General features: G+C 47.7%; 1 protein-coding gene across 2 annotated transcripts in view; it reads right to left on the reverse strand.

Annotated features, from left to right (window-relative positions):
• Positions 1-9072: 9072 nt before the first annotated feature.
• KLHL36 (kelch like family member 36) overlaps positions 9073-26293 on the reverse strand; it is a 55664-nt gene continuing 38443 nt past the window's right edge. The window contains exon 6 of one of the 2 annotated variants that reach the window (XM_063945707.1): positions 9073-12209. In XM_063945707.1, coding sequence (XP_063801777.1) covers positions 11660-12209 — 550 coding nt within the window. In that variant the 3' untranslated portion in view covers positions 9073-11659. The remainder of the gene's footprint in view (positions 12210-26293) is intronic. The other variant, XM_063945706.1, reaches the window with a different exon arrangement.

The raw sequence follows: 26293 nt of genomic DNA on the forward strand, positions 1-26293 counted from the left end.
CATCGTTGCAGTACTAGACTGCTAAGGTTTAAAGTATAAGCACACCCTTACACTGTTTCATTACTTAAGGTTTACTGTATATCACTCTGTGTGCGTCCGCGCCGCGTGTACGTTGTACCCACGGCACGGCGTCTGATACGCTAATAGCGTATCAGTGCGGTACTCAGTACGCTAACAGCGTGCTTAGTACGAAGCGTGAATCCGTGTGCGTACGTGCCGCTCGTGCGTCGCGCCCACGGCATAGCGTCGGATACGCTAAGTGCGTATCCATACGGTACTCAGTACGCAAATAGCGTACTTAGTCCGTAGTGTGTGTAATAAGTCTAGCGGCCATAGCGGCTCCACGGTAATAGTGTACAGCTTTATGTTTTAAGGTAATATTTGACATTATTAGAAGCGAGACAGCGAGCCCGAAGTGTGGCGAGTGAAGCGTGCCCGCGAGGGTCCAGTACTGCATAGAAAAAAAAAATGTACCTCAAACGTACGGAGAACGAAGAAAACATTTAGGTGCTGTAAGGGCGGAAGTTTTCTCCTGCCCTCTCGTTTTGTCACTTCCAGGTCCTGAGCACGAAGGTAACATCGACACAACCCTATCAGTATAGGCTGTAGTGTAATACAGAACAAGGGGCCCAGGAATACCAGTCTTAGGGGCCCATTTATCAAACAATATTGGCATCTACGTCCCCAAAAACACCAGTTTTCTCTAACGTCCTAAGTGGATGCTGGGACTCCGTAAGGACCATGGGGAATAGCGGCTCCGCAGGAGACTGGACACAACTATAAAGAAAGCTTTAGACTACTGGTGTGCACTGGCTCCTCCCACTATGACCCTCCTCCAGTTAGAATCTTGTGCCCGGCTGAGCTGGATGCACACTTGGGGCTCTCCTGAGCTTCTAGAAAGAAAGTATATTTAGGTTTTTTATTTTCAGTGAGATCTGCTGGCAACAGACTCACTGCAGCGAGGGACTAAGGGGAGAAGAAGCGAACCTACCTAACAGGTGGTAGTTTGGGCTTCTTAGGCTACTGGACACCATTAGCTCCAGAGGGATCGACCGCAGGACCCGACCTTGGTGTTCGTTCCCGGAGCCGCGCCGCCGTCCCCCTTACAGAGCCAGAAGCAAGAAGAGGTCCGGAAAATCGGCGGCAGAAGACTTCGGTCTTCACCAAGGTAGCGCACAGCACTGCAGCTGTGCGCCATTGCTCCTCATGTACACCTCACACTCCGGTCACTGATGGGTACAGGGCGCTGGGGGGGGCGCCCCGAGGGCAATATTAGACACCTTGGCTGGCAAATCTACATCATATATAGTCCTAGAGGCTATATAGATGTAAAAATACCCCTGCCAGTATTCCAGAAAAAGCGGGAGAAGTCCGCCGAAAAAGGGGCAGGGCCATCTCCCTCAGCACACTGGCGCCATTTTTCCCTCACAGCTCCGCTGGAAGGAAGCTCCCTGGCTCTCCCCTGCAGTCTGCAAGCTACAGAAGGGTAAAAAAGAGAGGGGGGGCACTAAATTTAGGCGCAGGATATATATATATATATATATATGTGTATAAAAAGCAGCTATAAGGGATAACACTCATTTATAGTGGGATCCCTGTGTTATATAGCGCTCTGGTGTGTGCTGGCATACTCTCTCTCTGTCTCCCCAAAGGGCTTTGTGGGGTCCTGTCCTCTGTCAGAGCATTCCCTGTGTGTTTGCGGTGTGTCGGTACGGCTGTGTCGACATGTTTGATGAGGAGGCTTATGTGGAGGCGGAGCAGATGCCTGTAAATGTGATGTCACCCCCTGCGGGGTCGACACCTGAGTGGATGGTGCTGTGGAAGGAATTACGCGACAGTGTCGACTCCTTGCATAAAAGGTTTGACGACATACCAAATGTGGGACAGCCGGCTTCTCAGCCTGTGCCTGCCCAGGCGTCTCAAAAGCCATCAGGGGCTCTAAAACGCCCGCTACCTCAGATGGCAGACACAGATGTCGACACGGATACTGACTTCAGTGTCGACGACGATGAGACTAATGTAACTTCCAGTAGGGCCACACGTTACATGATTGAGGCAATGAAAAATGTGTTGCACATTTCTGATGTTACCCCCAGTACCACAAAAAAGGGTATTATGTTTGGAGAGAAAAAACTACCAGTAGCTTTTCCTCCATCTGAGGAGTTAAATGAAGTGTGTGAAGAAGCGTGGGCTTTCCCTGATAAGAAGCTGGTAATTTCTAAGAGGTTACTAATGGCGTACCCTTTCCCGCCAGAGGATAGGTCACGTTGGGAAACATCCCCTAGAGTGGATAAAGCGCTCACACGCTTGTCAAAGAAGGTGGCACTACCGTCTCCGGATACGGCCGCCCTAAAGGAATCTGCTGATAGAAAGCAGGAGGCTATCCTGAAATCTATATATACACACACAGGTGTTATACTGAGACCAGCTATTGCTTCAGCATGGATGTGCAGTGCTGCAGCTGCATGGTCAGATTCCCTGTCAGAAAATATTGATACCCTAGACAGGGATACTATATTGCTAACCGTAGAGCATATAAAAGACGCACTTTTATACATGAGGGATGCACAGAGGGATATTTGCCGGCTGGCATCCAAAATTAGTGCAATGTCCATTTCTGCCAGGAGAGGGTTATGGACTCGGCAGTGGACAGGAGATGCAGATTCCAAAAGGCACATGGAAGTTCTGCCTTATAAGGGTGAGGAGTTGTTCGGGGATGGTCTCTCGGACCTCGTTTCCACAGCAACAGCTGGGAAGTCTACATTTTTACCCCATGTTCCCTCACAGCCAAAGAAAGCACCGTATTATCAGGTACAGTCCTTTCGGCCCAATAGGGGCAAGCGGGTTAAAGGCGCGTCTTTTCTGCCCAGAGGCAGAGGTAGGGGAAAAAAGCTGCAGCATACAGCCAGTTCCCAGGAGCAAAAGTCCTCCCCCGCTTCCTCTAAGTCCACAGCATGACGCTGGGGCTCCACAGGCGGAGCCAGGTACGGTGGGGGCCCGTCTCAAATATTTCAGCAATCAGTGGGCTCGCTCACGGGTGGATCCCTGGATTTTTCAGATAGTATCTCAGGGGTACAAGCTGGAATTCGAGACGTCCCCCCCACCCCGCCGTTTCCTCAAATCTGCCTTGCCAACCACTCCCTCAGGCAGGGAGGCAGTGTTACAGGCAATTCACAAGCTGTATTCACAACAGGTGATAGTGAAGGTACCCCTACTTCAACAAGGACGGGGTTACTATTCCACAATGTTTGTGGTACCGAAACCGGACGGTTCGGTGAGACCCATTTTAAATTTGAAATCCTTGAACACATATATAAAAAAATTTAAGTTCAAGATGGAATCGCTCAGGGCGGTTATTGCAAGCCTGGACGAGGGGGATTACATGGTATCACTGGACATCAAGGATGCTTACCTGCATGTCCCCATTTACCATCCTCACCAGGAGTACCTCAGATTTGTGGTACAGGATTGTCATTACCAATTCCAGACGTTGCCGTTCGGTCTATCCACGGCTCCGAGGGTCTTTACCAAGGTAATGGCCGAAATGATGATACTCCTTCGAAAGAAGGGAGTTTTAATTATCCCGTACTTGGACGATCTCCTGATAAAGGCGAGGTCCAGAGAGCAGTTGTTGGTCGGGGTAGCACTATCTCGGGAGGTGCTACAACAGCACGGCTGGATTCTAAACATTCCAAAGTCACAGCTGGTCCCTACGACACGTCTACTGTTCCTGGGGATGGTTCTGGACACAGAACAGAAAAAAGTGTTTCTCCCGGAGAAGGCCAAGGAGCTGTCATCTCTAGTCAGAGGCCTCCTAAAACCAAAACAGATGTCGGTGCATCACTGCACGCGGATCCTGGGAAAGATGGTAGCTTCTTACGAAGCAATTCCATTCGGCAGGTTTCATGCAAGAACCTTTCAGTGGGACCTGTTGGACAAGTGGTCCGGATCGCATCTTCAGATGCATCGGCTGATAACCCTGTCTCCAAGGACAAGGGTGTCTCTGCTGTGGTGGCTGCAGAGTGCTCATCTTCAAGAGGGCCGCAGATTCGGCATACAGGACTGGGTCCTGGTGACCACGGATGCCAGCCTTCGAGGCTGGGGGGCAGTCACACAGGGAAGAAACTTTCAAGGACTATGGTCAAGTCAGGAGACTTCCCTGCACATAAATATTCTGGAACTGAGGGCCATTTACAATGCCCTAAGTCAGGCAAAACCCCTGCTTCAAAACCAGCCGGTACTGATCCAGTCAGACAACATCACGGCGGTCGCCCATGTAAACCGACAGGGCGGCACGAGAAGCAGGTCGGCAATGGCAGAAGCCACAAGGATTCTCCGATGGGCGGAAAATCACGTGTTAGCACTGTCAGCAGTGTTCATTCCGGGAGTGGACAACTGGGAAGCAGACTTCCTCAGCAGGCACGACCTCCACCCGGGAGAGTGGGGACTTCATCCAGAAGTCTTCCAACTGATTGTAAACCGTTGGGAAAAGCCACAGGTGGACATGATGGCGTCCCGCCTAAACAAAAAGCTAGAAAGATATTGCACCAGGTCGAGAGACCCGCAGGCGATAGCTGTGGACGCTCTAGTGACACCGTGGGTGTACCGGTCGGTTTATGTGTTCCCTCCTCTTCCTCTCATACCAAAGGTACTGAGGATAATAAGGAGAAGAGGAGTAAAAACTATACTCATTGTTCCGGATTGGCCAAGAATAGCTTGGTACCCGGAACTTCAAGAAATGTTGTCAGAGGACCCATGGCCTCTGCCGCTCAGACAGGACCTGCTGCAGCAGGGGCCCTGTCTGTTCCAAGACTTACCGCGGCTGCGTTTGACGGCATGGCGGTTGAACACCGGATCCTGAAGGAAAAGGGCATTCCGGAGGAAGTCATTCCTACGCTGATTAAAGCTAGGAAAGAAGTAACCGAAAACCATTATCACCGCATATGGCGAAAATATGTTGCGTGGTGTGAGGCCAGGAAGGCCCCAACGGAGGAATTTCAGCTAGGCCGTTTCCTGCACTTCCTACAGTCAGGGGTGACTATGGGCCTAAAATTGGGTTCCATTAAGGTCCAGATTTCGGCTCTATCGATTTTCTTCCAGAAAGAACTGGCTTCACTACCTGAACTTTTGTTAAGGGAGTGCTGCATATTCAGCCCCCTTTTGTGCCTCCTGTGGCACCTTGGGATCTCAACGTGGTGCTGGATTTCCTAAAGTCACATTGGTTTGAGCCACTTAAAACCGTGGAATTGAAGTATCTCACGTGGAAAGTGGTCATGTTGTTGGCCTTGGCTTCGGCCAGGTGTGTATCAGAATTGGCGGCTTTGTCATGTAAAAGCCCTTATCTGATTTTCCATATGGATAGGGCAGAATTGAGGACTCGTCCCCAGTTTCTCCCTAAAGTGGTATCAGCTTTTCATCTGAACCAACCTATCGTGGTGCCTGCGGCTACAAATGACTTGGAGGCTTCCAAGTTGTTGGACGTAGTCAGGGCCCTGAAAATCTATGTTTCCAGGACAGCTGGAGTCAGAAAGACTGACTCGCTCTTTATCCTGTATGCGCCCAACAAGTTGGGTGCACCTGCTTCAAAGCAGACTATTGCTCGCTGGATCTGTAGCACGATTCAGCTTGCACATTCTGCGGCTGGACTGCCGCATCCTAAATCAGTGAAAGCCCATTCCACGAGGAAGGTGGGCTCTTCTTGGGCGGCTGCCCGAGGGGTCTCGGCTCTTCAACTTTGCCGAGCAGCTACTTGGTCGGGGTCAAACACGTTTGCTAAATTCTACAAGTTTGACACCCTGGCTGAGGAGGACCTAGAGTTTGCCCATTCGGTGCTGCAGAGTCATCCGCACTCTCCCGCCCGTTTGGGAGCTTTGGTATAATCCCCATGGTCCTTACGGAGTCCCAGCATCCACTTAGGACGTTAGAGAAAATAAGAATTTACTCACCGGTAATTCTATTTCTCGTAGTCCGTAGTGGATGCTGGGCGCCCATCCCAAGTGTGGATTGTCTGCAATACTTGTATATAGTTATTGCTTAACTAAAGGGTTATTGTTGAGCCATCTGTTGAGAGGCTCAGTTGTTATCATACTGTTAACTGGGTATTGTATCACGAGTTATACGGTGTGATTGGTGTGGCTGGTATGAGTCTTACCCGGGATTCAAAATCCTTCCTTATTGTGTCAGCTCTTCCGGGCACAGTATCCTAACTGAGGTCTGGAGGAGGGTCATAGTGGGAGGAGCCAGTGCACACCAGTAGTCTAAAGCTTTCTTTATAGTTGTGCCCAGTCTCCTGCGGAGCCGCTATTCCCCATGGTCCTTACGGAGTCCCAGCATCCACTACGGACTACGAGAAATAGAATTACCGGTGAGTAAATTCTTATTTTCGGGGTCTAGCTGCAAATATTAAGCATCCCTGGAATGTAAGAAGGAGGGACAGCAGGAGGCATCTATGGGGGTTGCGATGCTGCCAGATTTACCAGTCGCATTCCCGATATTGTCCCCCGCAGCTACTGCAATCTTTTCATTGCGGTAGCCCATTGTAGCCTATGGGCTACACTTCGGGGGATGTAGTTTCGGCAGGGTTCCTCAGAATGGCGGTTGCCTTGACCCCGGCACCACACTCGGTATAATCGCATTCTGCAGTATGATCATAGCGCCCAGGATTGCATTGAAAATGCGATCATTGGCAAATGGGCCCCTTATCCTGTAACTCCAGACTTGCCACATTGCCAGTTATGTTGTGATGTCTAGTTTGGGTTTAGAGATTCTTAAGTCCTGCCAGGGGTGGGACAGAGTTACCAGTCCCTGTGTATGCGGGGGAACACATTCTATGTATAGAATAAACAGAGCCTATCCACTGGGAACGAGACAACCCAGGGCAGCCGTCAACGGGGTACTGCGGGGACTGGAGTCCTGGGCCCTTAGATAGAGGGGGGCCTCCCCTGGCTCCTACTGCCGATACCCGGAGAGCTGCACAACAACAGCGGGCTGTTGCCTTCCCTGTGCATCAGCTCTCTGTGAATCGTTCCAACAGATCCACAAAGCTCCACCTATACGTAACGTCAAGATGTGTAAGATCACATAGGGGTGGAGCGGTGTGAAAGAACCCTTTTTTTTTTTTTTTCCAGGGAGGGCCCTGTCTATTTTGTCAGTCCCGGGCCCCACAATTTCTGATGGCAGCCCTGGGACAACCTATTCTGCATCTATTGACCAATCGCTCACGAGCAGGAGGGAGGATATAGAGAAGGACATGTCCCAGGAACCAAGGTGAACCAGGGTCCATCGGTAATCATAGGCCTGCTATCTGGGACTGTCCGTAGGTAATGGCTGACGAGAAATTTAAAGAGTAGTGAATCCTTTGGCAATTGTACATCGTGTTTATTTTGTGCTAAGTGTATACAATGTAATAAAGGCAAGAAATAGTCTGACGCAGAAGCACATTATATCATACTTTGGGGCAGATGTATTAACCTGGAGTAGGCATAAGGAAGTGATAAACCAGTGATATGTGCGAGGTGATAAAGGCACCAGCCAATCAGCTCCAATATGTAAATTAACAGTTAGGAGGTGATTGGCTGGTGCCTTTATCACCTTGCACATATCACTGGTTTATCACTTCCTTATGCCTTCTCCAGGTTAATACATCTGCCCCTATGTACTGAACATGAGGAATGGTAGTTTGAGGGGTTAAACCCTGTCCCTGGCCGCAATTTTCTTTTCTCTGTCCCTGCAGAAGGAGTTGTTGGGTAAATGAAATATTGGGGGCACCCCCACTCCTACTGCACACATCCATCTCAGAAACTGCATTGTAAACAGATAATTTGGTGGGAACCCCTCCCCTGGAACCCCACTGTTACCTGATAATCCATGTAGGAGCTTGTGGCTTGGAATGATGGACAGAAGACATCAGCGATCTGTAGGGCAAGTCCATAAAATTGGTACGTCCAGCAATGACACTTCTAATAACATCGCAGTACATGGCCGGGGAAAGAGTAACGGTGAGAGTATGTAGTCATTATGGAGACTAGGGTTAGGTTGGACCTCTAACAGTAGAAAAACGTTTTGTTGACATTCTGGTGTCAACATAATATGTGACACGCAATGTGAGAGTATAAGAGACTGTACTAAATAGGTAGGATGGTGCCACAGCGGAATCCACGGTGTACTACGTTATGCCGGCAGTCGGGATCCTGGCGTCCAGCACACCGGCGCCGGGATCTCGACCGCCAGCATGCCGGCAGCGGGGTGAGCACAAGAGAGCCCCTTGCGGGCTCGCTGCGCTCGCCACTCTGTGGCGCGGTGGTGCGCCACGCAATTTATTCTCCCTCCAGGAGTGTTGTGGACCCCCCCAAGATGGAGAATAGTTGTCGGTATGCCGGCTCCGGTATATTAAGCGCCGGGATCCTGACAGCCGACATATCAAATGCCTCCCCGGATTCCCACCCACCCGTATAAGCATTGTGGAAAGTACGGGGCAGCATTAAATTAAAGGAAGCAGACCTACTGATAAAGCTGGACCGGAGGAAAAAGAATAGTTTTTCACATAAGTGAGATAGGAACGGGGGGGAAAAAAATAAAAAGAAAAAAAAAGGGAAAAACTTTAATTTTGTATCAGTAAACAGGGCTTACAGATGTAGCCACGCTCATCGTGGATTCACTTAGGTGTGGGTGCGCCTTGTTTGCCGCAATGCGCGCACATACCAGGTGTGCGTTCTAATCACCCTCCTGCAGCCATTCACTTTACACTGAAGCAGCAATAGTCGCAGCACGGCGCAGAAGTGCATATGTGGCTGTTTCCCAGCCACGTTGAGCGTGGCTACATCTGTACATTATTTTTTCTGGAGGAACTGGATAATATGTATCAATCTCTACATAGTATGAAATAAAGTCCATCGATGAGATATCTTTAACGGTTTAGGCAGCGTAAACCAAGAAAGCACTCGGACAGATGTTTTTTCTTTGACTTGCTTCACTAAAATAGTCACTGCTCGGATCCTTTTTGTCATAGATTAATGTTTCAAACACCTGATCCTTCCTCGACAATTGCTTTATACAACTGTAAAAACCGCTTTAAAATCCGGTCAGTGGTTCTCGAGATTAGCCCAATCAAACAGACAGACGACTACCGGGGACTAGCCCTGTCCTCAGTCTACATCTTGGCACATATACATAGAATTAGTGACACTTTTATTTTATGTGAAATATAAAAATGAAACACACACAGTGTAATTGCTGAGTACTCTGTGAATCCACTCAGATGCAGACTTTGGGGGAGCTTTATAAATATACTAGTGGGACAAATAGGAAAACTGGTGCAGACACAGCATTGTAACCGTAGCAAACAGATCACATGATTTCAGTAGTACAGATAGCAACGGCAACAGCTGGAAAGTTACTATGGTAACAGCACCATCACCTGTGCACCAGATTTCATAAATATCTCTTACAAACTTCTTCTAGGGGAGCATTATAATAATATAACATAATAAATGTCCAAATGTAACATTCTGTTACAAAACTGGGATAACACATGTTTCAGTGCATTTAGGACTACCGAAAACAATAATTCAAACAAGAAAAAGTGCAATTTACCAATATCCTATTATAAAACACAGTGTACAGTTCACAAATAAATACACTGATAACAAACCAAATATTTTACATATGCAAAAGGCCCATAAAAAAGGTGTAATATAGGTAGTCTATCTATTGTAGAGTCTCTAATCCTGTGCAGTTACTGTAGAGAACTTATCACTCGCTTACCAAACCTGCTTCATAGAAACAGTCAGCATTACCTTTAAGGGGTATATTCAATTGAAGTCGGATCCATTCCGACATTCATTTGTCGGAATGGATCCGACAAGAGCTATTCAATGCCCATCTCAATCCGACTTTAAAAAAAGTCGAATTGAGATGCAGGAGCTGAGACGGGAGAGCCGCGGGCAGACGGGGGAGAGCAGCAATACAGCAGCGGCTATAGCAGCGTAGCCGGAGGATGTGTCACAGCCACCGCTCACGCAGCGTCCACCCGGCTCCAGCAAGCGAGGTTTCGTGACACATCCTCCGGCTACGCTGCTGTAGCGCTGCTCTCCCCCGTCTCCTTCTCTCAGCTCCCTCATCTCAATCCGACTGTTTTTATAGTCGGATTGAGATGATCGGAAATGGGGCCAAAACCTGTCGGATTTGGCCCCGTCTCCAACAGAAGCACATGGATCGGCAGCTATTCCGCCGATCCACGTGTCGGATCATTTTGGGTTATATTGAATAGGTGGGAATCCCTTCCGACCTAAAAAAGTAGAAAACTGCCGTCTTTCCGACAGACGGCAGCTTTCGACTTCAACTGAATATACCCCTAAGTTGTTAATATACAGTGTACCGTCTCACCAAGCCATTAATAGCGCATAGATTTACCTTATTTATGACCATCTTAAAACTATAAAAGGACATCGGTCTTCAATTATCTAATATGAAAATAAAATACAAAGCTGATAAGCATTAAGTCTGTCTCTACTATGTAACACATCTTGAGGTTTTGGGTTTGTTTGGTGCTGTAAAATATGTTCTGCTACATAGGCCTATTTCTGTGTAACGTGTCCCATTGTTTCTCTCAGTCTTGCGGTAAGGCGGCCATGGTGGACACAACCACCAATAGGTCACGCTCGGACTCCAGGCCCATTACTTCAATTCAAAATGCAAATAACTTTAATGACAGAAATACTGGGGAACAAGTAACTAAAATGTTTCCTATTTTAAAAACATTGCGCTCATTTTGTTTATCACACTAGAGTCAATTCTGCCAACTTTCAGGGGGAGATTAAGACTCCCGGGGTGGCATGTAATGCCTCCCGAGATCGGCAGCCGTGTGGGATAGCGGTCGAACTCGGGCGTTTTTTTTAAAGGGGCATTCACGTACAAGGCATTAAAGGGGCAATCACTTACAAGGCAAAACCATGCCTTGTAAGTCATTGCTCCTTTAAAAAAAAAAAAAAAAAAAAAAAAGTCAGAGTTCGGTCGGCATCCCGCACGGCCGCCAAACTCGGCCAGCATTACATCCTGCCCCAGAAGTCAACAGACCAAACTTTAAAACCTAAAACTTTTTTAAAATCAATAATGAACATTGTACTGTACACGGTTTTAAAAACACTGGCATTGCCCAGCGTAAGATTTTACTTATTACGAATTAGTCATTGCTTTAAAATAAAAAATAAAATAAAAAAAAATCTGATAAGGGCATTCTACCTCATTCCATTGTGAAATGTGATCATGTGATCACAAGTGGGTGGAGACTGTTTTTTAAGTACAAATGCGCAGATCAGGGCTATAGCACATAGGAGGGTATTTTTTTTATTTTGCTATCGTAAAAAATACTTAAAATTCTGACTCTGTATAAATAGATTTATCAAAGAGGCTTTATCGCCAAATAGATTCCGCCACCCAATACAATGGCACGATTAAGCTGCCTAATCGGTCAGATTTGTTAATTTGTCAGTTAAACGCAAAGTTAAAAAGGACCAAAACGAGAAATGCGTTGCTGGGATGTAAAGGTTAGGCACTGATTGGGTAACGCAGTAACCATCTATCCAGAGACCCTGTATGGGGGTCCTCCACCCCAGCATCTGTCCAGAGACACCATGTGGGGGTCCTCCACCCCAGCAGCTCCTCACCGTCCTCTGTCTTCCCGCCTCGCTGCTTTTTTATTTCCATCATTGCGTCTGCTGTTCAGCACGCAGACACAGGCTGATACACCAGCCACGGTCTTGGGCAAATCCATGCCCTTCACCCACTTCCCCCTTTCCTTGTCGTATATTTGCACAGTTCTGGAAAATGCTGTGTTCTCCCAGCTGTATCCACCCAGGATATAGATCTTGCTGTCCAAAACAGCCACCCCGGACTCGCTATTTGGTTGCAATAAAGGAGCTATGCGCGTCCACTGGTCGCACTGGGGGCTGTAACACTCCACGCTGAGTATATCAAAACGTTCCATGGATTCCAGGTTGTCATCGCTCCCCCCTATAGAGTATATGCTGTCCTCCACCGTGCACATACTGTGCCAGCCCCTGGCGGTGATCATGGGTCTCCTCTCTTCCCAAACATCGGCACGAGAGTCGTAACACAGCAGGTTTTTCCTGTAAGGTCCAATCTGGTAGTCGTGTCCTCCAGAGATGTAAACAGAGTCCTTGTGGACAGTTCCAGCATGTCCGTATGTCAATCTGAAATAGAACAGTGTCATTATTATTATTATTATCCTTTATTTATATGGCGCCACAAGGGTTCCGCAGCGCCCAATTACAGAGTACATAAACAAATAATCAAACAGGAAAAGAGCAACTTACAGTTGATGACAGTATAGGACAAGTACAGGGTAAATAAACATAGCTACATCAGCAGATGACACTGGAATAAGTATCAGGTGACAGAAGACTGATGATTTGGTGCAGTTGAAGATTATTAAGGTAAGAAATTATAAGCACATGAGGGAAGAGGGCCCTGCTCGTGAGAGCAAACATTCTAAAGGGGAGGGGTAGACAGACAGGGGTGACACAGATGGGGTACATAGAGAGTGTAGAACAGAGGGTTAGGATGAGATTTAGCTGGGTTTGGTGAAGAAGTGGGTCTTGAGAGCCCGTTTGAAGTTTTGTAGAGAGGTGGAGAGTCTGAGGGGAAGAGGTAGGGAATTCCAGAGAAGTGGTGCAGCACATGAAAAATCTTGGAGGTAGGAGTGGAAGGAAGTAATCCGTAGGCAGGAGAGTCGGCGTGCATTAGCAGAGCGAAGAGTACGGGTGGGAGTGTAAAGGGAGATAAGGTCAGAGATGTAGATGGGAGAGGAGTGGGTGAGGGCTTTGTAAGCGAGTGTGAGAAGCTTGAAATGGATTCTGAAAGGGAAGGGAAGCCAGTGTAGGTCTTGAAGGAGAGGAGAGGTGGATGTAGTGCGTTTGGTGAGGAAGATGAGCCAGGCAGCGGCATTGAGGATAGATTGGAGTGGAGAGAGGTATTTGTCAGGAATGCCAGTCAGGAGGAGATTACAGTAGTCCAGTCTGGAGATGACCAGTGAGTGGATAAGAGTCTTAGTAGCATCCTGGGTCAGAAAGGGTCTGATCCTGGAAATATTTTTTAGATGAAAACAGCAGGTTTGTGAGAGGTGCTGAATGTGTGGTTTGAAGGAGAGGGAGGAGTCAAGGATTACTCCAAGACAGCGCACTTGGAGGCTATGGGAGATAGTAGTGCCATCAATAAATAATGAGATTGTAGGAGGTGAGGTTATGCGGGAGGGAGGGAAGATGATCAGCTCGGTCTTAGACATGTTAAGTTTAAGAAAGCGCTGGGACATCCAGGAAGAGGTAGCAGAGAGACAGTTGAAGATATGAGCGAGGACAGCAGGGGAGAGGTCTGGAGTGGAAAGACAGATTTGGGTGTCATCAGCATAGAGATGATATTGGAAACCAAAAGAACTAATGAGCTTACCTAGTGAGGACGTATAGAGAGAGAAGAGAAGAGAACCAAGGACAGAACCTTGGGGTACCCCTACAGTTAGTGGAACTGAGTGGAAGGTGGAGTCATGAGAGGAGACAGAGAATGAACGGTCAGAAAGGTAGGAGGACAGCCAAGAGAGGGCAGTGTCACGCAGACCAATGGAGTGAAGGATTTGCAGTAGGAGAGGATGGTCCACAGTGTCAAAAGCAGCACATAGATCAACTAGAATAAGTAGAGTAGTGTCCCTTAGATTTAGGAGCATGGCGGTCATTGCATACTTTTGTAAGGGCAGTTTCGGTGGAGTGGAGAAGACGGAAGCCAGACTGGAATGGGTCAAGCAGTGAGTGTGAGGAAAGAAAGGAAGTAAGGCGGTTGTAGACAATACGCTCAAGGAGTTTGGAGGCAAAAGGGAGGAGAGATGGGTCGGTAGTTGGAGAGAGTGTTTGAATCAAGGGTAGGTTTTATTTAAGAATAGGAGAGATGAGTGCATGCTTGAAGGCAGAGGGGACAGTGCCTGATGAGAGGGCAAGATTGAGAAGGTGGGAAAGATGGGAACAAGCAGAAGGAGAGAGGTAGCGGAGGAGGCAGGAGGGGAGAGGGTCAAGTGGGGAGGTGGTGAGGGGACAGGAACGAATGAGGGCCATGACTTCCTCTCCAGATGCATGGGAGAAAGATGTCAGAGTAGGTGCGAGGGATGGGGAGGGTTGGTAAGGGATGGGAGAAGGCTGATTACTGATGGTCTGGTGTGATGTGATGTCCTGGACAACTGCATTTATTCAATGCACATATACACCTCGTACTGTGTATTATGTATAAACAGGTACAAAGGCAGAAGAAAGAAATAAAGAGACTCTTTTGTGGGACACTCTTTTATAAAAAACAAAACAAAAAAAACTTCTAAAATATAACTTTTATTTTATGTATTAAAAATTGAACCAATATCCAAAGAAAATGTATAGACATATCCTATTGCTTTTTTACCATCCAGATATTTGTACGGCCCAGAACAGTCTCCCCGGGTAAAAGTTCAGCCCAGCATACACCAACCCGAGGTCCGACTGGAACCCCAACCCCTAGTATGTCTTCTTGGATCTAATATTACCACTCTGTGAAGTTTCCCCTCAAAATCCATCCAGTGGAAGGCCTAGAACAGGCTCCCCGGGCCGAAATTCTGGCCAGCGGACACCAATGGGAGGTCCAACTGGAACCCCAACCCCTAGTATGTCTTCTGGGATCCAATGTTACCACTCTGTGAAGTTTTCTTCCAAATCCATCCAGTGGCAGGCCCAGAACAGGCTCCCGAGACACAGTTCAATCCAGCGCATTCCGCCGCAAGGTCCGACCGGGACCCTGACCCCCTCTTAGACCTGGCCAGGACGCAACTTGACCACTTTGCGTTGGTTTCATCCCAATCGGTGCAGGGGTGCCCGAATATACAACCAGACAGACAAACAAACAAACCATTGAATTTTATATAAGATATATGGCCCTGGTCCCGAAACGGGCAGATTTTTTAGTTTAAACCCTGCCAGTATTTTAAGTTGGATAATGACGGGGGATACATACAATATCCTGGCTGAGGGGATGCCAGCAGTCATATGACCGACACAGGCATCCTGAAGCAGAGATTCAGGTCGGAAAGTATGGTTACCATCCCCCCTTACCCGATAACCCTCCCCGCAATCTAAACCTAACCTTCCCCGGTGGTGCCTAAACCTAACTCTTCCCCCCCCCTCCTTCCCGCATGCTAACCCTACCTCTCCTGCAGCCTAACCCTAACACTACCTAAATGGACCAATCACACTCATTGGGCCTAATTCAGACCCGTTCGTTCACTATTTTTGTTTTTGCAGTCCTGCGTTCGCATAGTCGCCGCCCATAGGGGAGTTTATTTCCGCTTTGCAAGTGTGCAAACGCATGTGTAGTAGAGCCGTACAAACAGATTTTGTGCAGTCTCTGAGTAGCCCAGGACTTCCTCAGCCACTGCAAACACTTCAGCCTGTCCGGGACCGGAATTGACGTCAGGAACCCTCCCTGCAAACGCATGGACACGCCTGCGTTTTTCCAACCACTCACAGAAAATGGTCAGTTGACACCCACAAACGGCTTCTTCCTGCCAATCTCCTTGCGAATGCCCATGCAAATGAATTCTTCGCACAAACCCATCGCTAAGCGTCGATCCGCTTTGTACCCGCGCGACACGCCTGCACATTGCGGTGCATACGCACACGCAGTTTAGACCTGATTATCCGCTGTGCGAAAACGCAGCCTAGCGATCAGGTTTGAATTAGGCCCATTGTGATGACTAAAAAAAAAAAAAAGAGGATTTTGGTACTTACTGATAAATCTATTTTTCTGAATCCACTCGGGACATTGGAATTTAGACAGCTGGGGTGTGATGAATGGAGTCCGGAGGTGGAACAATATATGTAAAATAGCTGCAGTGCACAGCTGGCTCCTCCCCCTTCACACCCACATACCTCCAGTTTGAAAAATGGATGGAGAGAAGAGGGAACATGAAAGAAAACATTTGAGAAGGAACCAAACACGCCATAACGTAAAACTTCAACCAAATACCTATCAAACTGTTATCTGACAAAAAACGTGTTTGAACCAAACAACAAGAAAAACACAGGCTAGCAGCACTGAGGCGGGCATCCAGTGTCCCCGAGTGGATTCAGAGAAATAAATTTATCGGTAAGTACCAAAATCCTCTTTTCTCTGTCATCCACAAGGAAACACTGGAACTTAGGGGACGTCACAAAGTTGGACCATAGAAGCTCCTGTGGCAGCCACCAAAGAAGCTCCTACCGACCTGGTGGTATGAGCACCCACCCGGAACGGGACTATCTTACCACTGGATACATAGGCCTGACGGATGATGAGTCTCATCCATCTGGACAAGTTTTGTTTTGTAGCTGGCCAACCCCTTTTTGGAACATTATACAGCACAAACAAAACCTCTGACTTTCTAAGGGAACTCGTAGCTTGTACGTAAACCCTTAATGCCCTGACCACATCCAGGAAACTGTCACCTTCCAACACCTGAAAAGATGGGACCACAATACGTTGGTTAATGTAAAAACCCGAAACCACTTTAGGCAAGAACCCTGCTCTAGTACGGAGTTCCGCCCTATCCTCGTGGAAAACCAAAAAAGGACTCTTACAGGATAAGGCTTACAATTCCGATACCCTCCTTGCCGAAGCCAATGCCAGTAGCAAGACTGTCTTCCAGGATACGTATTTCAGGTCTGCCCTTTCCAAAGGTTCGATAAGGCCTGATCTTAAAAATTCTAGCACCAGGTTTAAATTCCATGGAGCCGTGGGAGGGCGAAATGGAGGTTGTAGCCTCAACACTCCCTGTAAAAATGTCTGTACCTCCTGTAAGGAGGCCAGACGTTGTTGGAAAAAGAATGAAAGGGCCGAGACTTGTACTTTTAAGGATCCTCACCTCAAACCTCTGTCTAAACCAGCTAATAGAAAGCGCAACAATCTGGTGAGACGAAACTGTCTGGGGTTCCAACCCATAGGCTGGCACCAATCCATGTATCTTTTCCAGATTCTATGATAGTGTGCTGCCGTAACCGGCTTTCTTGCCGCTAACATTGTAGAGATAGCTGCACTGGGAATGCCCCTTTCCCCGAGTATCCTGGTCTCAAGAACCACGCAGTTAACGCAGGCGGTTCAGGTCTGGGTGTAGAAATGGACCCTGTGATAACAGATCCTTCCTCTGCAGAAACCTCCACGGCTCCTCCGCTAGGAGACCCCTTAGTTCCGCGTACCAACTTCTGCAAAACCAGTCCGGTGCTATCAGAATTACCCACGCTTTTTCCTGTTTTACCTTTTTTAACACTCTTGGTAATAGAGGAAAAGGTGCAAAGATGTAAACCAGTTCATAAGGCCAGTGAATCGTCAGTGTATCCACTGCCTCTGCTGCTGGATCCCGTGTACTGTTCACATACCGTGGAAGTTGACGATTGTGTCGTACCACTGCCTCAAAGACTTAGGGGTGTAGACTTCACTCTCCTGGGTGCATGTCTTGACGGCTGAAGTAATCTGTCTCCCAGTTGTTTACTCCTGGAATGAAGACTGCCAATAGAATTATGCTGCGCTTTTCTGTCCAAGACAGAATTGTTGTGGCTTCCCTTAAGGCCATCCTGCTCTTCGTTCCTCCCTGACGGTTTATATAAGCCGCTGCTGTAACATTGTCCGATTGCACTCTCACGTGTTGGGCTTGTACTAAGCTCTCCGCTTAAAGAAGCACAATGTGGATAGATCAGAGCTCCAGCACATTTATTGGTAGACTGCTCTCGTACTGGGACCATCTCCCCTGAAACTGATGGCTGCCCAGTACTGCACCCCAACCTCTGAGACTTGCATCCGTTGTCAAAATGATCCAATCCCATATTCCAAAACGTTTTCCCGCTGATAGGTTCCTGTGGACCGACCTCCAAACCAACAAAATTCTGGCCTTAGACGACAAGAGAATCTTCCTGTGAAGGCACAGGTGCATACCTGCCCCCTGTGTGATCAGGTTAATTTGAAAAGTTCTTGAGTTAAGTCTGCCGTACTGTATTACTTCGAAGGAAGCTAGCATCTTCCCTAGAAGCCGTATACAAAGGTATAGAGACACCGTCTGATTTTGGAAGACCTGGTGAACCATGCGTCTAATGTCTTGAATCTTGTCTTCTGGTAGGAAGACTCAACCGAATCATGTCCAGAACAAGACCTAAGAATTTAATTCTTTGGGTTGGTTGTAAGTTTGATTTTCTGAAGTTGACAATCCAACCGTGCCGAGTCAGGACCTGTTGAGTCATTTGTGCATCCCTGATCAAGATTTCTGAAGACGGGGCCTTGATAAGAAGGTCGTCCTGGTAATGTATTATTGTAAGCCCCATAGACCTCAATTTTGCTACCATGACCGTCATGATCTTGTTGAAGATCCTTGGAACCGATGACAGACAGAACGGTGGTAGTGCTATGAATTGGTAGTGGTTCTTCTCCACAGCAAACCTCAGACACGCTTGTTGTGGTGTCCAAATTTAAACATGGAGGTACGCATCCTTTATGTCCATAGACACCATGAATTCCTGTTGTTCCAATCCTGCAATGACTGACTGTATCGATTCCATCTTGAACCGGTAAACTGTCAGGAGATGGTTTAACACCTTTAAGTTTAGAATGGGCCTAACCAAGCCATTTGGCTTGGGTACCACAAAAATATTTGAATAAAAACCCATCCCTTTCTGTGGTACCAATACTATCACTTCTGTTAGAAGCAATTTTTGGATAGCTGTTTCTAATGCTCTTGCCTTTTGAGGGCACTGAGGTAGACCAGTAGTAAAATACTGACTGTGAGGGCGTATGAGAAATTCTATCTTGTAACCCTGGGAGACTATATTGTTGACCCAGACATCTAGAGAGGTTTCGGCCCAGGCTTCCTGAAACCTTGTCAACCGGGCGCCCACCTTAGGGGACCCAAGGTGAGCTGGGAGACCGTCATGCCACTGCTTTTTCAGTGGGCTTAGAGTCCTGTTTTCGGGTTGATGACTGGGAACGGCCTCTGCCGGTGTGGTTCTAGGGTATGTAGTAGGCAAGAAAGTCGATTTTCCGGCCGTGGTCTGTGAAATCCATTCGTTCAATTCTGGACCAAACAAAGTATCCCCAACAAAGGGAAAAGCTTCTATGGCCTTCTTTGAGTCAGAATCCACCTGCCAATCTCTGAGCCATAAAATTCGCTTTGCCGACACTGCCGAAGACAAAATATGTGATGCTATCCTACTAGCATCCTTTGCGGCTTGGCAAAGATAAGTGGCCGACTCACGGATATGCTCCGCTAAGCGAGATATCGCTTCCTGGTTATTATCTTCTGCCACTGCATGGACTATCTGACCAGCCCAAGCCACAATGGCTTTATTAACCCAGGCACTCACCAGCACTGATCTGTGGGATGCCCCAGCTGCTATAAAGATGGACTTAAGCGCCGTGTCCAACTTGCGGTCCGGAGCATCTTTTAATGTAGTCACATTTGGTATAGGTAAGATCGTCTTTTTTGACAATCTAGCTAAGGACGCATCCACATTAGGTGGAACCTCCCAGTTTGTCATGACCCCTTTAGACAAGGGATAATTTACGGTACATTTCTTGGGTAATTGGAAACGTCTATCTGGCTGTTTCCAGGCTTCACCTATCTGTTCCTGGAGTGTCTTAGGAATGGGAAATACTGCCACCTGTGGCTTCTGATACTCAAACAGATCAAAAACCTCAGGTTCCTTTACTTCTAACTCCTTGAAGTTAAGGACCTGATTTACTGCTTCAATAAGGGACTCCGAGCCCTTGAACTCTGAATCCTCCTGTGGAGGGGAAATCTCAAATACCTCCTCCACCGATTCCCTGTCCTCGTCATCTACCAAGAGACCCTCTTCTTCCTCTGACTCTTCTTGAAGAACAGGAAGGGGTCTCTTTACTGATTTGCGGACAGGTTTCTCTACCTGTGTAGGCGGAGTAAGTCTAATCAGGAATTCCTCCACAGTTCTAAAAAAAAACGCAGCCCATTCTAAATGTTGCTTGCGAGATGCCGCCATTTCTCTGGAAATATCTGCTAAGGCATTTTCCCACGATCCTGATGGACCACTACCCCCGGCCTGTGTGTCCATTCCCAAACATGTGTCGCACACCCCAGGGCTGCCAATGCTTGTGCTCTTTTTCTCACATTTTGAACACACATAGCAAATTTTTGTGTTTTTGGTTGGTGCTTTAGCCGCCATGTTTATAGTACACATATGTACACCACAACCAGCAGTCCTGTCACTCTATTAGAATAGATGGGGACAGACTATAAGTATAGGGGAGCAATGAACAACAGGAGAGATACTCAGCTGGTTCTTTTTAAAAAAAAAAACTAATTTAAGTGTACATTAAAAACTTAAAATAACATTTTGTACCAGCCGTAAGTTTACCAACCCCACACCACCAACTGTTAATTGCAGGTTGTTTCAGGTTTGTTTTGCCTCTGTTGACGTTTTTGATGCTCCCCTCTTCAGGACCTGTCAGCAGCGTCCCTTGGGAGATAATGCATAATGAGAATCAGTGAGACTTGGCGCTATGGTAACTAGAGCCCGCTTTGCTCCACCCCCTCCTATTCCAGGCCGCTCTCTGAGCACGCCTAATCTCTAATTAAAATGGCCGCCACTTCAAATTTTTGATCACCTCGTTCCCTTTGCTATAATGGCAGGAGTGGGCGCTGTACACTGTTTCCAGAGCTCACCTCCGGCTCTATAAACAACCCGCTGAGCTCCCCTTCGCCTCTGAGCTCTATTCTCGGAGCTCGCTGCCGGCGTCGTAACCAACCCGCTGAGCTCCCCTGCACCTCTGCATTCCGCTTCTCCCGCCTGTCTACCTCAGTGCGCTGGATGCCTTATCACGCCTGGCGCATCCGCCGCGCATCAGCCCCGCGTCTCCGTCGGTCACCACCGGACCAGAGACACTATACGCTGGCATCAGCTCTCACTAAGAAAGGGCTCGGTGGGGGAATGCTGCTGTTAGCGGCGCAAGATCTGGATGCCCTCGCTTACTGCAAGCCCGCTGCGGGGAAGGATGGGGGGCCTTTATAACACTCAGTACTCACTGTTGCTGGATTCTCTGAGTGAGCAGCGGATCCCTTCCACCGGGATCTTGTTCACACATACTCCAGAGAGTACCTTGGTGTACCGTGCTCCCTCCCTTAGTGGGGTGGGATTAGGCCACTGCAATCATAAAATCCACTGTTGACTGGAGCAAGAGATCCCTGATGTACTTCTACCGCCTCAGCACAATTTTTCAAACTGGAGGGATGGGGGCATGAAAGGGGAGGAGCCAGCTGTGCACTGCAATTAATTTACATATATTGTGCCACCTCTGGTCTCCAGTCTTCACACCCCAGCTGTCTAAGTTCCAGTGTCCCCTAGTGGATGACAGAGAAAAAATTTTAATTTAAGAATGTTTCCCTTTTGGAGGAAAGGATACATTGTTTACATTTATGTCCATAGCAGAATGTAAAGGGAAAGGCTGAACTACTGCAAACCGGATATAGGCCCTCATTCCAAGTTGAACGCTAGCTGCTTTCGTTCGCAGCGGGGCGATTAGGTAAAAAATAGGATTTTAGTACCTACCGGTAAATCCTTTTCTCCTAGTCCGTAGAGGATTGCTGGGGACTCCAAAAGGACCATGGGGTATAGACGGATCCGCAGGAGCTTGGGCACACTATAAAGACTTAAACTGGGTGTGAACTGGCTCCTCCCTCTATGCCCCTCCTCCAGACCTCAGTTAGAAAACTGTGCCCAGGAGAGATGGACATTTCGAGGAAAGAATTTATAAGTTAAACACAGTGAGTGTTACACCAGCTCACACCACGAACATACCGCAAGACATGGCCTTCAACAGAATACCAGCCCACGATATGAAAACCATACAACCATATGCTGACAGAATATGTAACACAACCCGTGTGTCAACCCAACCACTAATAAGAAAGCACATGCCAAGGCATGAACAACGTCAGTAACAGCCTGAAAAATAAGAAATACCACAAAGTGTCACCAAAACCAATACTGCAGACATAGCACGCACTGGGATGGGCGCCCAGCATCCTCTACGGCAGGGATGGGGAACCTTTGGCCCTCTAGCTGTTTTTGAACTACACATCCCAGCATGCCCTGCTCCAGTTTTAGCATGGCCAAATAGCAAAACTGTTGCAAGGCATGCTAGTACGTGTAGTTTAGCAGCAGCTGGAGGGCCAAAGGTTCCCCATCCCTGCTCTACGGACTAGGAGAAAAGGATTTACCGGTAGGTAGTAAAATCCTATTTTCTCTTACGTCCTAGAGGATGCTGGGGACTCCCAAAAGGACCATGGGGTCTATACCAAAGCTCCAGAATGGGCGGGAGAGTGCGGACGACTCTGCAGCACCGAATGAGCAAACATGAGGTCCCCATCAGCCAGGGTATCAAACTTGTAGAGCTTAGCAAAGGTGTTTGAAACCCAACCAAGTAGCCGCTCGGCAAAGTTAACCCGCCGAGACACCTCGGGCATCCGTCCAATAGGAGCCCATTTACCTAGTAGAATGGGCCTCCCCCAACTTTGTCCACTGCAATCCAGCCATAGAGCTAGCACGCCGAATCGTATCACAGATCCAACGTGTAACAGCCTGCAGAGACGCAGGCGCCCCAAGCACGCCGGGAGCATACCGGACAACCAAAGCCTCTGTTACCCCAAGCGGAACCCAATTTGCGACATAAATCTTCAAAGCCCTGACTACATCGAGAGACTTAGAAGCAGCCAATGCTGAAGTTACCACAGGCATCAAAAACGGCAGGTTTTCCGAGAACACCGAAAACCCTTTCCGGCAGAACTAGTATCCGCGTCCTCAATTCTATCCACTTGGAAGATCACACAGGGCTCTTGTGAGACAAAGCTGCTACTTCCGACAACCGCCTCGCAGTCGCCCAAAGGGGAAAAGCATGACTACTCACCAAGGAGAAAATCTTTCATAACCATTAATAAAGGTTCCAATCAGTGAGACACAAGAAACCTCAACACCACGTCAAGATCCCACTGTGCCAATAGGGCACAAAGGAGGTTGGATGTGCAGTACTCATTTCACGAAAGTCCAAACCTCCGGAAAGGTGCCCTATTTATTTTTTTTAAAGAAAAGTTATAAGGCCAAAACTGCCCTGAAAACCAAATACTGTTGTAAGGCTATTCCGGTACTTCTTTTCTAGCCTGAAGAAGTGTGGAAATGACCACCCTGGGAATACCCATTCGGACTAGGATAAGGCGTACAACCGCCCCGCCGTCAAACGCAGCCGCAGTAAGTCCTGATACACGCCCGGATCTTGTTGTAACAGTTCCTCGCGTAGAGGAAAAGGCCAGGGATCTTATATGAACAAATCTTGGAAAACTGGATACCAATCCCTCCTTGGCTAGACCGAAACAATGAAGATCGCCGGAACCTCCGTTCTTCTTACTTTCATCGCCTTCTGCAGAGTGAAAGCGGAGGGGACACACATACTGAAAACACCCAAGGTGTCACAAGGTCGTCCACCGCTATAGCTCGAGTGACCCTTGACCTGGAATCCTATTTCTGAAGTCTCTCGTTGAGGCGAGACGCCAACATGCCCAATTGAGACACTCCTCAAAAACTTGTCACAACTGCTACACTTCTCGATGACGACAGTCTTTCTCCCGGATGGAGAGGGCGTCTGCAGAGGAAATCTATTTCTCCTTCGTTTACGTCCGGAAACGAAGACTGCTAATATAACCTTTAACAGTCTTTCCACTCAAAGAAACCATTTCAGCTTCTGCCAATGGCGCTCCGGTCCTTGTTCCGCCCTAGCGACTTACTTACGCCACTGCTGTCAAATCGTCCGACAGACTTAATACGGGCAGATCACGAAGAATATTGTTCGTTGAAAACCATTCTTAATTCAAGAAAGCTTATTGTAGACAAGCTTCTCAGCTTGACCTGTTCCTCTGGAAATGCTTCCCATATAAGGACTACTCCCCAGCCTCGGCTATCCGCATACATGGACACCAGGATCTAATTCTGGATCTCGAACCGTCGTCCCTCTAGGAGGTGAGAACTGAGCAGACACCACAGGAGTGATATCCTGGCCATTAGAACTATATTCCGGTGCATGTGCCGGTGAAACCCGGACCACAACCCCAACAGGTCCCATGAAATCCACTCTGGCATTCGACCTGCTCACCGAAAAAACCTCTTAGGCCGTACCCAACTTCCTCATTGACAGAACATGCAGATGGAGTGGCACCACAAATCTGATCCGACTCAGAATCCTCAGACCACTTTTCCACAGGAAAACATAGAACCTCAACAGTTCAGTATCTACCCTGATACTACCTTCGACATCTGCATCGTTGGGAACAACAGCCCTTCCCTGTGTTGAAGAACAATCAGAGAGAAACAACGATTTGGACCACTTGTTTCTTGACCTCGCCTCAAGCAGGCGAACATCTCAGTACAGAATAACAATGGCTCTTACTATTGCGAGAAACCCATCATACTAGCATCACTCCAGGGAAATGGCCAATACCATCCTGGCTATCCCTCCAGGTAATCTGAATGCGTAGAACAACACCTTTTTTTTTTTCTTTTTTTAACCGGGACAGGAGGACAAGGCCTGAACCTGACACACCCTTAGTATGGCGCAGTCTACTACCTCCTCTTCCAGAGGGGAAATGGCAATATCCATTATAAAACCAGTGAGGGGAAACATCAGTAATCCAAAATGTCCCCCTTTGGATTCCATAAGTAACTCACCGGTCCTAGTCTATTCCCAGACTAACCGAAAGTAGTAACTGAGTCCTCACCGGAGCGGGGTCCTGCCATATAGACTCTGTGACATGTGTCGTATGTGGTAGAAAAAGAAACGACATCCTCTTCTGCGAACCTAACAGGCTGCAGAACTCTTACCTTTCCACCTTTCACAGGCTGTACAAAAAGTGAAAAACAAAAAACTGTATTTAACCGATTAAAATGACTTCATCCCCCAAAAGAATGCGTCACCACCTGTTGCCAGGGAATCCAACTCCCGAAGTTAGACTTACCAGGAATATCCACCGAGATCGGCTGAACTGAGGCATCCCCCCTAACCAGTGGTACACCGTCCCAGGGAAAAACTCCAGTAACTCTCGGGATCAGCCTCAGCCGTCCCCTGGCCATACTACCTGTATACGTACGGCAGTCTGCTGCAAAATTATAGAGAAGATCCAATATAAGGAACCTCCCCTCGCTCTTTAGGGTAAATCTATTTTATGACTTACCGAACACAACACTCCCTCACGTGCCTGTAACGCAAAATCCTCACAGCATAGAAAATAATGATATCACTTAGCTTTCCTGTATACGATCTTTTGAGACAGGGCTCCGTGTCGACCAGTCGTTGATTTTCACAATATTCCATCCGTGGCGGAAAAGGAATAACCCTTCGGACTTCTGGAGAGGGTGTGAGTCACGGTCGACCAGCACATGAGAAGAAATACTATTAATTCAGTATTCATTTTAAATCATAATATGAATTTACATATTGTAATACACATATAGCCACATATCCTAAATATATATATATATATATATATATATATATATATATATAACATACATATAATCGGATTGTTCCGAGCCTTCTGGTCCCCAGTGACATTAATGTGGTCTGAACGTGTATGACCATGTACTGAAAAGCCCCAGTTGTGGATCTACCAGGAAACATTATATTCGACAGAAAACCCCAGTATTCGTCGACAGCAGGGATTAGTAACCAGGCAAAATTCCTGTCTTGCGACCTCAGGCGGTCCGATGGAAGCAACGTACAACTGTATATACACAGGTATAAGTCAGATACCGCATGTCCATTTACCCCGGCGACAACAGATGGTGCCGACAGGGTCACCCACATACCATTGTGCCTCCCATATAATATTAACTTTTTATGTTGTAGGGAGTACCCACGTGCGTTGGCGATGCCGACAGGGAACCCCATATGTGTTTACAACAGAACACTCACGCCTGCCGACACAAGTGTACTAAAATGGGTATATCTGACAGGGACACACAGAAATTACACACAAGAATGAATTCATGGTCATTCCTAACTCAACTAGTGGTATGTAAGTGCAACATAACGCTAAAACACTATGCCCCCCTCTTGTTTGTGCTTTACAAACTTCTTGGCGGGGACAGAGGGAAAATGGCGCTGACTGTATGTGTGAGGCTAAGCTCCGCCCCCCTCGGCGCGCTATAGCTCCACTATATTCTATAAAGCCAGGTCG

Source organism: Pseudophryne corroboree, chromosome 11 (genome assembly GCF_028390025.1).
Source record: "Pseudophryne corroboree isolate aPseCor3 chromosome 11, aPseCor3.hap2, whole genome shotgun sequence".
Taxonomy (NCBI): domain Eukaryota; kingdom Metazoa; phylum Chordata; class Amphibia; order Anura; family Myobatrachidae; genus Pseudophryne; species Pseudophryne corroboree.